Here is a 14,128-nt window from a genome sequence, read left to right on the forward strand (position 1 = left end):
CATATGAGCTCCTCGCTCTTGTTTTTTTTTTCCTTACCAAGTTGAAGCTTAAATATGCAAAGATTTGTGCCCAGATAATTCTAATGCATAAGGAAATTGGGCTGGGGACACAGGTTCCATGAAGATGGAGCCTGAAAAAAAGCCAAAAACTTATCTTATTCACTTTAAATTATCCGTGATTCTATTTAAATATCCGTGAGTCTTTGGGCTGAACTTACCCTAACCCAATGGATATTTTAAATTACTTAGGTATAATTAGAGTGGATGTGCAGATATATAAGCGTAAATCCGGGGTGAAGAGACGGAAATTTGAAAAAGCTTCGTGCAGAAGGGGGAATGGGTTAAACTATTACTTCCATCCCCTGTATATAGTCATGGTAAGAAACCTCGTATTGCATAGAGCTTTAAAAAACAATTGAACTTTTTATTTACTTTTGCTGCTTAACAAAAGAATGAAAAAAGAGCGGATGTACAGACATGTAAGCGTAATTCGGGGTGAAGAGATGGAAATTTGAATACGTGTGGTGCAGAAGGGGGAAGGGGTTAAACCTATTAATCCCGTCCTCTGTATAGAGTCCTGGTAGGAAACCTAGTATTACACAGGGCTTTAAAACATTATTGAACTTTTTATTTACTCATGTGGTTTAACAAAAGAATGAAAAAAGCTACTTAGTGGTATTTTCCTCAGCTGTCACTGGCTTATGTTGAACTTGGGTAATAACTTCAGGGTTATAAAATATTTGATGTTGCGGGAAAACATTCCGATCGTAAATCATATACTCTTTTTTATCTGTCTTTGGACAGCAGGTAGTTGCTTGACAGAATAGTGTCGCATTAGCTGTAGATATTACTAGTGATAAAACCCCCAGTCCAGCCAGCACTGAATTCATTATAATGCCTCCACTCTCGCCTTCAAAATCGTAGAAGAACTGATAATCAGAAAGGCTATCACCAAGATAGTCAATATTACAACTACAGCACGACCTGTAGCAGGCTTGGTAGTATGTAGATGAATTTACATTATCTTTGCACAGTTGGAGCGGGTTTTCTGATAGTACATAACCCCTTTCATCCCCAAGATGGTAATTCAGTCCAATTGTTCCACAAACTATTGGTCCACATACAAGCAAACATGCTAATATAGAAAAACTTAGATGTGTTGACAAGAAGCAATGTGATGAGTTCTTGGATACAGCTACTGCAAGGACGCCTGTGACAATGCAAGGTATTCCAGACCACAAGCCTGAACATACATATTTGATTTCAAAGTTACAGGTGCTGAATACCAAGTCTAAAGCCTGAAAAGGATATTGCATTTACTAAAAAAAATACTTGAGGGGACTTTCATGCTAAAAATGCACACTTTTTTAATCCACAAGCTAATCTTCCAAGTGGCCAGAATATTTCTCAAGAAGATATACATTTTCAAAAAATCAACAACAATTGTGTTCGAAAGCTAAGCGGATTTTTTTTTTTCAAAAAAGAAGTTGTTAAAGAGTTTCGAGCACAACTCAATGAAATTCAAAAAATGAGTATTGAACTAGATAATTTATTCATTAAAAAAAACTATGAATGTGTTTTAAGTTTTAATTGCTGAAAATATTTTGAAGTACCAGAGATAGCGAAACTAGTGTCTTATTGGTTGAGTGGGAACTAAAGCAATCACGTAATTTTTGAAAACATAAGGGAAAGTCAGTATTTTGATTTTGATTAAAACACTACCATATACAGTAGTGCAGTTTTCGGTGGCAGCGGGCACAGAACTGAAAAAAAGCCGTGGGTGAAAAACCAGCAAAAATAATTTATAAGCATATGATGCTAAATAGAAGTTATAGGTGTATCAAGGAATCAATAGATTACTGGATTTTGGATATCACGAATGAAAAGCGTTGCCAAACGTAATTAACTAGTTTTGCTTATTTTTCTTCGTGGTTAAACGTGGCACCACTGATTAAATTATTATGATCCTAAAGACCAGGTATGAATAGAGCTAAAATAGGTTCAGGGGCAACAAATTATTTTAAATTTTATTTGAGGAATGTGTGACCATCTCTTGTATAATATTCTTTGTTAACTATCAGATGTGCGACTGACCGAGTCTCAAGTGTAACGATGCTCTTTGGGATCTACTAGCTATGCGATCTACCAGCTATAGGTTGGGATCAGTGCTGTCACTTACTTGAAGTACTTTTACTTGAAGTACTACTTAAGTAAAATTTTCCATTACTTGTACTTGTACTTAAGTAAAAACTCTAGGGTGTACTTATTACTTGATACTTAAGTAAGAATACAAAATACTTATTACTTAAGATACTCTTAATGTACTTGTTTTTCAAATACTTTACCTTTGACACGAAAATTTTGTGTGTGTGTGCTTTGGCAACGTACAAGAAAACATCACCATTAGATTTAAAGCAAACTCAGATATAGCTTTTGTGTGTCTGTGCTTTGGTAATGTACAAGAAAACATCACCCTTTAGATTTAGAGTAAACTTCGATATAGCTCCATGCCCTATTTTTGAATATGAAATAAGGTATTTGTTTTTTGACGAAAAAAAATTATAGTATTATTAAAACTTGGTTTAATTTCTGTTTAAAAGTTATATAACAAAGAAAATTGAAATTGTTTCACAATTCACTGATCGACAGGGAGCTAAAATCCCTTGTTTTGTGCTAAATGTTGCATACTGTAGTCCATTTGGGCTTATATTTCGGACATACGTGTTTAAGTTTTGTCATCTCGTCAACTGAACCAGATTTCTACCATTTCATCATCTTGAGGACCATATTATTGGTAAAATTACCGAAGCCATGAATCTTTGCCCATCTAAATGTTGTCTGCAATACATAAGTCTATCGAATTCTAGCTGGATCCAATGCAGTGGTATTTTGTCAAATTCGTTCCAGCAAATTCATGTATTCAGACAAATGTGACTTCAGATTTGTCACTCGATTCGTAAGCTATAGGTCCTACTAAATTAAAGGAAAACTCAACTTTCTTAAGACTTGAAACCCTCTCCCCCTCGACCTATTTGAGATAGGGTTTGTGATATCAGAATTTGATATAAGCCTTGATCTTAGGCATCTTTGGTCTAGTTTTCATTCGGATCCGTTACTCCATTTGCAAGTTATACTAAATTAAACAGAAAACTTAAATTTTTCAGGAATTAAAACCCACTCCCCCTTGTTAAATTTGAGCTAGGGTTTATCTCAAAACTTGATATGTGTCATGGTCTTAAACCTCTTTGATACAATTTTGATTCAGATCCATCACTCCAGTCGCAAGTTACTCTGAATAAAACGAAAAACTGTTTTAGCAGGTAGAGCCCTCTCCCCCCTGTTTTGTTTGAGCTAGGGTCTTCATCTTTCAACTTAATGTGTCTCATGATCCTTGGCACCAAATCTGGCCATCAAAATTTTAACCCAATCCAACCAGCGTTTCTCCCCTTATACGTGATTACACATACGGACGGATAGACAGACAGACGGACGGACAGATTTTGCAAAGTCTTAGGTAGCAATGTTGGCTAATTGGATCCAAAAAAAGGAAAACAATGGCATATCATCATACAGGTATCATCACCTATTTTGATAGTGGAAAATATCCATCAAGATAGATTTTGAGATCTGTCTGTCTGTGCAATCGAGTATAGCAGGAGAACCGCCAGTCAGATTTGTATTGAAATAGAACTATTTGGATTAAAACTGAGCTTAATTAGGGTGATGGGGCTTTAAGTGTTAAAAAAAATTCGAGTTTTTCATTTAATTCACTGTAACTTGCATATGGAGATGAATTTCGATGAAAATTGAATAAAGGTGCCTAAGAGTATGGTATGCATTGAGTCCTGGGATTGAGACCCAAGCTTAATTAAAAGTTGAGTTTTTCATTTAATTCAGTGTAGCTTGCGAGAGATTGATGGATCTCAGTGAAGCTTTTGGTTTAATTTAGTATGACTTGCGAATGGAGCAACGGATCCAAATGAAAGCTAGACCAAAGATTTCTATGATCAGGGCTCATATCGAGCTCTAATATTACAAGCCCTATCTAAAATAGGGCGAGGGAGAGGGGGTTTCAAGTTTTACGAAAGTCGAGTTTTCCTTCAGTTTAGTATGGCCTATAACTACTTCCACGCATGGCTTGCCCAAAGCCTGGAAATAACCCTTTTCAAAAATAAGTCATACTGAAGCCAACCTTCAACCAAACATTCCATTCCCAGAGAAAAATTACTTTGTAAGACACTTGGTATTCACCAAGTGACATACAGTGATCGCAAATTCTGTAGGTCTGTCGGTCTGTCAGTCCCGGGCTTGCTAGTTTAGGCACTTCCAGATAAGCTAGGACGATGAAATTTGGCAGGCGTATCAGGGACCAGACCATGTTAAATTTGAAATAGTTGTTTCCCCGATTCGACCATCTGGGGGGGGAGTGGGTTAACTTAGAAAAAATAGATCAGATCTTAATTAAATTTGATATTTAGAAGGATATCATGTCTCAGAGCTCTTACTTTAAACTCCGACCGGATCAGGTGACATTGCAGGGGGAAACCTAAAATCTTGGAAAATGCTTAGAGTGGGGGATCGGGATGAAACTTTGTGGGAAAAATAAGCACAAGTCCTAGATACGTAATTGACATAAACAGAACGAATTCAATCTCTTTTGTGTAGTTGGGGGGAGGGTTAATTCTGAAAACTTAGAAAAAATGGGGTATTTTTAACTTACGAAGGAGTTATCGGATCTTGAATTTCATCGGAAGAAAATTCATATTAGAAATACATCGTAACTCAGGTCTCATGCTTTATATCCCGACCAGATCAAGTGTCATTGGGAAGATTTGGGGGGGCGGGAATCTTGGAAAACGCTTAGAGTGGAGTGATCAGGATGAAACTTGGTGGGAAGAATAAGTACAAGTCCTAGATACGTGATTGACATAACCGAAATGGATTTGCTCTCTTTGGGGGAGTTGGAGGGGGTGTTAATTCGGAAAAATTACAAAAATTGAGGTATTTTTAACTTAAGAGCGGATGACTGTTCGTGAGTATATTGAATTTGATATTAAGAAGGAACTCATGTTTCAGACCTCTTATTTTAAACCCTGATCGGTTCTGGTGACATTGGGAGAGAGTTGGAGCGGGAAAGCGGAAATCTTGGAAAACGCTTAGAGTGGAGAGATTGGGATGAAACTTGGTGGGTAGGATAAGCAAATATCGTAGATACGTGATTGACGAAACCGGTCTGGATCCACTCTCTTCGGGGTAGTTAGGGGGGTCCAGTGCTTTGGCGAGTTCAGTACTTCTGGACGTGCTAGGACAATGAAAATTGGTAGGCGTGTCAGGGACCTGCACAAATTGACTTGATAAAGTTGATTTCCCCGATTCAACCATCTGGAGGGGCTGAAGGGAGAGGAAAAATTAGAAAAACGAGGTGTTTTCAGCTTGTGAGCGGGTGATTGGATCTTAATGAATTCTGTTATTTAAAAGGACCTTGTGTCTCAGAGCTCTTGTTTTAAATGCCGACCAGCAATAAGCCTCTGATTTTTCTTTTAACTTAATCTATTGATTCTTATAATTTTGCTAGAGCTCATGCCATATGAGCTCTTGGCTCTTCCGACCTCGTCACAAGTGCCATATGAGCTCTTAACTCTTGTTTTATTCCTTTTTTCTCAGAAGATTTTCGACTTAGTCTCATGGTTTTTACCACTTCATGGTATGAAAACTGCTGCTAGAAGCAGATAGATTGCAACTTCTGCCGTTATTGTCTTCTAGTATATTTAAATTTTCGTGCCTGCTTCCCCTTAGAAGTTCTGTTTCTTACGGTAATATTGGTTTGTCTTCTGTTGCATATGCAGACGACGTTCTTCTTGTTGCCCGGACTCGCCGTGGATTGCTTTCCGATTTTAATATATTAACCAATAAACTATCTAAGATTGGACTGTCAGTTAATGCGTCTAAATGCGAGTATATTTGTTCTAATAGCCCTTATGCGGTCGCTCCATTCGTTGCTAGGACTGCAATTCTGCCATGTTCTTCTTTAGTTAGTTGGCTTGGTCTGTGTTTCGGTCCAACACTTTCCACTACCTTTTCCCTAGTGAATCAAGCCGTGAAAAACCTACGCGTCACTTACGGAAGAATATCCCACAACAAAATCTGTTACAACCGCAACGGTTTGTGCATGATCTATAACGCTTATTGCGCCCCTGTGCTTTTGTTTTTATCAGGCATGGCTCATCTGTTTCGTAAGAAAAATCTCCATACTCTACATGCGGCTTATTTCAGATAATGCAAATTCCTCCTCCAGCCTCCTAGATGGCACCAAATTAGAAAAATCATTGCTCGATTTGGTTTAATAGATATGCCTTCTTGGATTCGGTCTTCCAGTGATGATTTATGTAAAAAGACAATCTACTTTATTCACGTTTACGACCCTCTGCAGCCTATTTTCCATATTGATACTGGTTAATTAGTCCATGTTGTCTTTTGTTAGTTTAAATTTTTTTCTTGCTGTTTATCGTTTTGTTTATTTATAATACTCCGTACTTCGTGTTTTTTTATACTTTTACGGATAATAAAGTTCATTCATTCATTCTGCAGTTTGACCAGCCGTATGGAATGCGTCTGAATCAGCGGGCTTGTTGCAGGCCCGTGATTTTATAATATATATTTGTAGGGAGTTTTACCGACCATCTGAATTGACTACACAGCATGCGGCTTGCTTGAGTGAAAACCAGCTAAAGGATATAGATGCTATACATTTTCATAGCGTGTCTGTAATTTAACTTGAAAACTTGAGGCAGTTTCTTTGTAAAAGTGCCGAGGGCGAGACATGTCATCAATTGATTTTTGATTATTGACCTTTGATTTATCTTATTAAAAAAGTCTGCACCTGACTCACTTGGCTCCTTACTTTTAAATTTGAGTTTTTTGTTGCTAAGGTTTTTCCTTATTGAATCAGAGAATGAACTACTTTATTACCTTTTATCAGTTTTAAAGCCAATCCAAAGTTTATTTCAAACCATTCCGACATGTTTCAGAATAATCCTGTATTTTTTTAAACGTGCCAGATTTGACTGAACACTAATCGACAAAAGTTCAACTCTATGTGCACTGTATTAATCCTGTCATGGGATCTGTCTGATCTAATCAGAAGTTTTTTGACTGCACTTAATTGTTTTGATAGTCTTTTCTTTCAAGCCGTTGTGTCGAAAATTGGTTCAGATTATTTTTTGGACTTCGTTGGGTGTTTACCAGCCAAACAAGGGAAAAAATATTTTCAATATATTTTTTATAATTCCCACATGTTTCAGAATAACCGTGTATTTTTCAAAAGTGCCAGATTTGACTGAACACTAATCGCCAGAAGTTCAACTCAACGTGCACTGTGTTAATCCTGTCATGTGATCTGTCTGATCCAATCAGTAGTTTTTTGACTGCACTTAATTGTTTTGAAAGTCTTTTGCTTTCAAGCCGCTGTGTTGAAAATTGGTTAAGATTATTTTCTTGGACTTCATTGGGTGTGTACCAACCGAACAAGGGAAACGGTTAAAAAGATAAAATGGAAATTTTGGTTCTTGATCAAGATTTCCAAGAGAGGAATGACAGGGGACATTTTATAGGCAAGGGAAGGGGCTAATAAGCCTTAAGAATGGCTTTAAAAAAAGGTAGCATGGGCTTTATATCAGAAATTTATATATAAGCTATATATATATATATATATATATATATATATATATATATATATATATATATATATATATATATATATATATATATAGAATAAATACTTGAAGTAGTACTTGAAGTAATACTTAAGTACAATTTTGGCAAGTACTTGATATTTGATACTTAAGTAAGAATTTGGAAAGTACTTATTACTTGATATTTAAGTAAAAAAACAATGAGTACTTAATATTTGATACTTAAGTAAGAATTTGGAGTACTTGTTGCAGCACTGGTTGGGATGATCTTTGTGATCTAATATCAGGCTACCAGCTAGGTAACCTCAGAACCTAAAGGAATTTAAAGGAGGGATTGCAACGTACCAGGGTATCCTAGGAAAAATAAAACAAAAATCAATATTTAACTTATTATTAAGAGGCTCATTTAAGTAGGGAGTCCTTATAATTTTACAATAAATATATTTGAAAAATTTAAGTGCAATATGTTTATTGATCTTGGGATAAATATTTGTATATGACGAAAGATTGATCAGAAAAGTTAGAGAGGTAACTCGCATGGCAGCTACTGAACTCGCGGAAATTGTTTAACTTGCACCCTTCTTGATCAAAAATGCCTATTTTTGGGCCGGCCTTGATTTGGACGCTTTTGAAACTTCGGCAGTTGTCAGTCAGAAGCACCTCTCCTTTTGCCGCATCAACTACTGTTTATTTTAAAACTACGATGATAAAGCAGAACCAATGCCAGCAAATGAATGAAATAGGCACTTCTAACTATACACTCATTCAGGTTATTATTCAGTCAGATAGAGCTATACAGTCTTTCTCCATGACTGATGCTTGAATAAAAGAAAGTTCCACAACACAAAAAATCCCTCCCAAGAAATTCCTACATGGAAACTTATTCACCCCAGAAATGCCCCCCCCCCCACTCCCAGATAATTTTTGCCGGATATTCCTACAAATCCAATTTTGAAAATATTCAGTTTTGTTGTTCACCTTTCAAAATTCAATTACGTAAGTCAAAAAGCCAACAAAAATGAGCATTGATGGAGCTCATTGATGGAATTCTGAATCCTAAATCGTGTCTAAAAACATACTCTAAGTAATAACGACAGTTATTATGGCACTACCATACGCTGCTTCTTCATCAACGCTACGATCTTTACTCTAAAGTTTGACTCTTTTTCTCAACTCTACTTTTTAAAACAATAAAAACTTTAGCGTAAAGAGCGGGGCATTGATGAGGAAGCAGCCCCTTTCACATACAAGGTAATTTCTGGTCGTTTTAAGTTTTAATGCCGCTCCTTACCTTCAGTTAAAAGAAACTTGTTTTTTTTTTATTTAATTTCTGAACGTTTTTGAATCAATACAAGTTTTGATTTTAGCTCTCTGCAGATGAATAATTAAAATAAACTTTGCATATTTATTTTTTTGGCTAAATGGCTTTCTCATAGTTTCGATCGAATGATTTTGAGAAAAAGGGAGCGGGGGAGGAGGCCTAGTTGCCCTCCAGTTTTTTGGCTACTTAAAAAGGCAACTAGGACTTATTTTTTACGAATGTTTTTATGAGTAAAAGATATGCATAACTTACAAATTAGATTACAAAACGAACTATTGTATTCTCATGTTTTTATTACGTAGATGAGGTGGTTCACCCCCCCTCCCTCGTCAGTACCTGGCTTTTTACACTAAAGTTTAAATTTTGTCCTAATTCTTTAAGAATGACCCCTGAATCAGAAAATCCGTAGAATAAATAATTGAAATTACTAAAAACACTTTAGCGTAAACAGCGAGATATAAGGAGGAGGTGAGCCCATCATATGCGTAATAATTTCTGTTTGTTTTAAGTTTTGATGGTGCTCGTTATTTCCAGTTGAAAAACTTTTTCATATTTATTTTTTCATTTTTTTTTTAATAATGCTAGAAAATCCTGCGCTCCCTTCATGGAAATTTTCTTCTCCCATGACAAATTCCTCGATGGAATGTTCCCCCAACATATCTCTCTCTTCTCAAATCCCCTCTTCAACCAAAAAATCCCCTTGAAAACGTCTGTACACTTCCCAGTAACCAATACTATATGTAAGCACTGGTCAAAATCTGAACTTGTATCCCCTTCCACGGGGACTGTGGACTATGCTGAATAAATTGTTATCAGTTTTGAATAAAAGGTTATCTTGGAGTTTTGACCCGGTGACTTTGAGAAAATAAATAGCGTGGGAGAGGGCCTAGGTGCCCTCCAATTTTTTAGGTCACTTAAAAAGGGCGCTAGAATCTTCATTTCAATTAGAAGGAGACCTCTCGCAACATTCTAGGACCACTGGGTCGATACGATGACCCCTGGGAAAACAAACAAACAAACAAACAAATAAACACGCATCCGTGATCTGCCATCTGGCAAAAAATACAAAATTCCACATTTTGTAGATAGGAGCTTGAAACTTCTATACCAGGATTCTCTGATACGTTGAATCTGAAGGTGTGATTTTTGTTAAGATTCTATGACTTTTAGGGGGTGTTTCCTCCTATTTTCTAAAATAATACAAATTTTCTCAGGCTCGTAACTTTTGATGGTCAAGACTAAACTTGATGGAACTTGTATATTTAAAATCAGCATTAAAATGTAATTCTTTTGATATAGCTATTAGTATCAAAATTCCATTTCTTAGAGCTTTGGTTACTATTGAGCCGGGTCGCTCCTTACTACAGTTCGCTACCACGAACTGTTTGATATGTCGGCCGAATCTTTTAATTTAAGTATAATGTCCTTTTAGTGCAAGCCAAAGCTCTGGAATACTGTTCATTACCACGAACTGTTTGATTTGATGTTTAGAAGGATATTGTGTCTCAGATCTCTTATTTTCAATCCCGACCGGATCTAGTGACCTTGTGGGGAGTTTGGGGGGGGGGACAAAGTCTTGGATACAGTCCTAGATACATGATTGACATACCCGGAACAGATCCATTCTCTTTGGGAGATTTGGGAAGAGGGGGTTTTATTTCTAAAAAATTAGAAAAAATGAGGTATTTTCGATGTGATTGGATCTTAATGAAATTTGATGTTTGGAAGGATATTGTGTCTCAAAGCTCTTATTCTAAATCCCGACTGGATCCGCTGAAATTGTGGGTAGTTGCAAGGGGGGAATCCAAAATCTAGGAAAAAGCTTAAAGTGGCGGGATCGGGACGAAACTTTGTGGGAAAAATAGTCCCAAGTCCTAAATAAGTGATTGACATAACTGGAACGAATCCGCTTTCTTTGGAGAAGTTGGGGGGAGGGTTGATTCTGAAAAATTAGAAAAAAATGAGGTATTTTTAACTTACCAAGGAGTAATTGGATCTTAATAAAATTTGACGTTTGGAAGGATATCGTGTCTCAGATCTCTTATTTTTTATCCTGACCGGACCCGGTGACACTGAAGGGAGTTGGGGGGAACCTAAAATCTTGGGAAACGCTTAGAGTGGAAAGACCGGGATGAAACTTTGTGGGGAAAATAAGAATAAGTCCTAGATACATGATTAACGTGATCGGAATGGATTCGATCTCTTTGGGGGAGTTTGGGGGAAGGGTTGATTCTAAAAAAATTAAAAAATGAGGTATTTTTAACTAACGAAGGAGTGATCGGATCTTAATGAAATTTCAAATTTAGAAATACGTTGTAACTCAGATCTCTTACTTAAAATCCCAACCGGATCCAGTGTCATAGGGGGGAGGACCGGAAATCCGGAAAACGCTTAAAGCGGAGAGATCAGGATGAAACTTGGTGGGAAGAATAGGCACGAGTCCAAGATATGTGACGGAAATAACCAAACCGGATCCGCTCTTTTTGGTGGAGTTGGGGGGAGTAATTCGGAAAAAATAGAAAACATAAGGTTTTTGTAACTTTTAACGGGTGATCAGATCTTAATGAAATTTGATCGTTAGAAGGATCTTGTTTTTAAAACTCGCATTTTAGATCCCGACCAGATCCAGTGACATTGGGGGAGCTTGAGGGGGGAAACAGAAATCTTAGAAACCGGAAATCTCGGAAAATGCTTAAAGTGACGAGATCGCGATGAAACTTGAAATAATTGGAACGGGACCGTTCTCTTTAGGGGAGCCTGATGCTGCTAATTAAAAAAATTTAGAAAAATTGAGGTATTTTCACTTAAGGATGGATGACCATAAGAATAAGAATGGATAATAATCCATCCATAAGAATGGATGGATGACTTAATGAAATTTAATATTTAGAAGGAACTCATTTCTCAGTGCTCTTCTTTGAAATCCCCACCAGATCTGTTGTCATTGGAAGGAGTTTGAGGGGGAAACCAGAAATCTTGGAAAATACTTATAAATGTCGTAGATACTTGATTGGCGTAAATGGACTGGATATGCTCTCTTTGGGGGATTTAGGGGCTGGGGTTCAATGCTTTGGCAAGTTTGGTGCTTTTGGACATTCTAGGACGATGACAATTGGTAGGCAAGTCAGGGAGCTGCACAAATTGACTTGATAAAGTCATTTTTCCCGATCCGACCATTAGGGGGTGGGGCTCAAGAGGGAGGGAAAATTAGAAACATTGATGTATTTTTAACTTACGAGTGGGTGATCGGATCTTAATGAATTTTGATATTTAGAAGGATCTCGTGACTCAGAGCTCTTAATTCAAGTCCTGACTAGCATTAAGCCTCTGATTGTCCTTTTAAAGCCATCTATTGATTCCTAGAATTTTGCCAGAGCTCATACCATATGAGCTCTTGGCTCTTCAAACCTTTTCACAAGTACCATGTGAGATCTTAGCTTTTGTTAGTTTAAAAAAACAGTGTGTCTATTCGAATTGCTAACTAAGAGTGAAACTCTCACCGATGTAGCTAATAATGCAAAGCCAAGGAAGATCAATGTAGCTCCCAGTCCTTTGTACACAGAAGTTGGCACTTTCTTTTCCATGTTTCTTAGACAACAAAGAGAAGATAAGCCCCACAGAGCTGGTCTAGGAACGCAGTTCCAATTTAAACTGCCTAAGTATTAACTTATCAGCGTCCAGAATGGCCACGCATCTATTAAATTAGCATGTATCCTTTTAACCTTATCAGCAGCAGAATCAAAGATCAAACTTGAGAATGAATCATCAATTCGGTGAATTGTTATTGAGGATTTGTGCAAGGTACTTGAGAAACAAAAATTCATATTTGTTTTAAAATTGAATCACCTTTTTGATCAAAGTTTTATATCGATAAATAAGTAAGACAAAGAAAAAAAAAATAGAAAAATAGGCAGCGACTGAGTTATTTCTCATAGCCTATCTTGATGCCAATCTAGACCTACGTTGCCTGAGCCCTTTATACGTCGCCGAATAAAGTGTTGCGAAAGCAATACTTTAGGTTTGTTTCTTTTCTATGTTAAACGTTGAAGTTGTCAGCGTGTCGAAGCTTTTAAAACGTTATGTTCAAGGAAGAACGCGATCAGTAATCACATGATCAAAGGCTATTCCTCAGCGTTGAAAAAAAACAATAACAAAAGAATATCGAAAGAAGGGACTAAATTGACTTTGAAGCCATTTGAACTTTATCCTTTCCAGTCATAGACATTGTGACGGATCAAGACTTGGAACAATATCTTATATAATCTAGTTGGTATTATAAAGCTATCAGTAACTTTTCAGGATCAAAATACCATAGATGACACTCCATTAATTACTACGAAACTGCCTCATTGTTTCACATTATCGTTTGTATCCCTTGCGTAAACACTTATTTCTATGTTACAGTGAATATGGGTAAACCAACTAGCAAAAGTTACAAACCCCTCAGCGCTTTCATTGTTTTACATTATCGTTTGTACCCGTTGCGTAAACACTTAATTCTAGATTACAGTGAGTATGGGTAGGCTACACCAACTAGCAAAAGTTACAAACCCCTCTTTATTGAAGATGATTGTAGCCTAACAGACGATTATTACTTACAAGTCCCCTGCATGTCTTACCACTGGAACCAAATTAGTCTAACCATCAAATACACCGGAAACAAATAACAGGTACACCAACTAGCCAAAGTTGCAAACCCCTTATTGCCGAAGGTGATTATGGTCTAACAGTCGACTGTTGCTTACAAAGTCCTCTACTTGTCCAACAATTAGTATCAGCCTTTTTTTGGTTTCAGTAAGTACCCTACTACTGAAGTTGTCAACACCTTGAAACTTTCAAACTAGTATACCTCAATTTTTTTACCAAAAAATGGATGATATACACTTTGATCAGCTCATCAAGAGCTAGCGATTTGCCATTGAAAAAAATTCTATCTGTGTTAGTTCAAAAGTTGATTTTTTTTTTTGCCGTTGGCCAAGTTTTTAACGTCACCACTTAGAAAGGAGCAAAGGATAAGCTCTAATATCTTTAGCAATGACAGAACTTATGAAGTTTAAAATATATATCTGATAACATTTCTCTACCTCAATCCCGAGTCCGAAAAAACAAATGATAA

General features: G+C 36.7%; 1 protein-coding gene across 1 annotated transcript; it reads right to left on the minus strand.

The window, feature by feature from the left end:
* Window positions 1–606: 606 nt before the first annotated feature.
* Window positions 607–12,701, minus strand: LOC136043821 (uncharacterized). The gene is made up of 2 exons (XM_065728746.1): window positions 12,513–12,701; window positions 607–1,298 (listed from the first exon to the last, which is right to left on the minus strand). Exons 1-2 carry the CDS (start codon window positions 12,594–12,596, stop codon window positions 666–668), a joined length of 717 nt encoding a protein of 238 aa, XP_065584818.1. The 5' UTR covers window positions 12,597–12,701; the 3' UTR covers window positions 607–665.
* Window positions 12,702–14,128: the final 1,427 nt, after the last annotated feature.

This window comes from Artemia franciscana, chromosome 2 (genome assembly GCF_032884065.1).
Source record: "Artemia franciscana chromosome 2, ASM3288406v1, whole genome shotgun sequence".
Taxonomy (NCBI): Eukaryota; Metazoa; Arthropoda; class Branchiopoda; order Anostraca; family Artemiidae; genus Artemia; species Artemia franciscana.

Bases quoted from the DNA above. Each gene is read 5' to 3' on its own strand.
- LOC136043821 (XM_065728746.1), bottom strand. From the start codon at position 12,596: ATGGAAAAGAAAGTGCCAACTTCTGTGTACAAAGGACTGGGAGCTACA. The intron at 1,299-12,512 runs GTGAGAGTTTCA...TATCCTTTTCAG, and splicing joins TTGCATTATTAGCTACATCG to GCTTTAGACTTGGTATTCAG.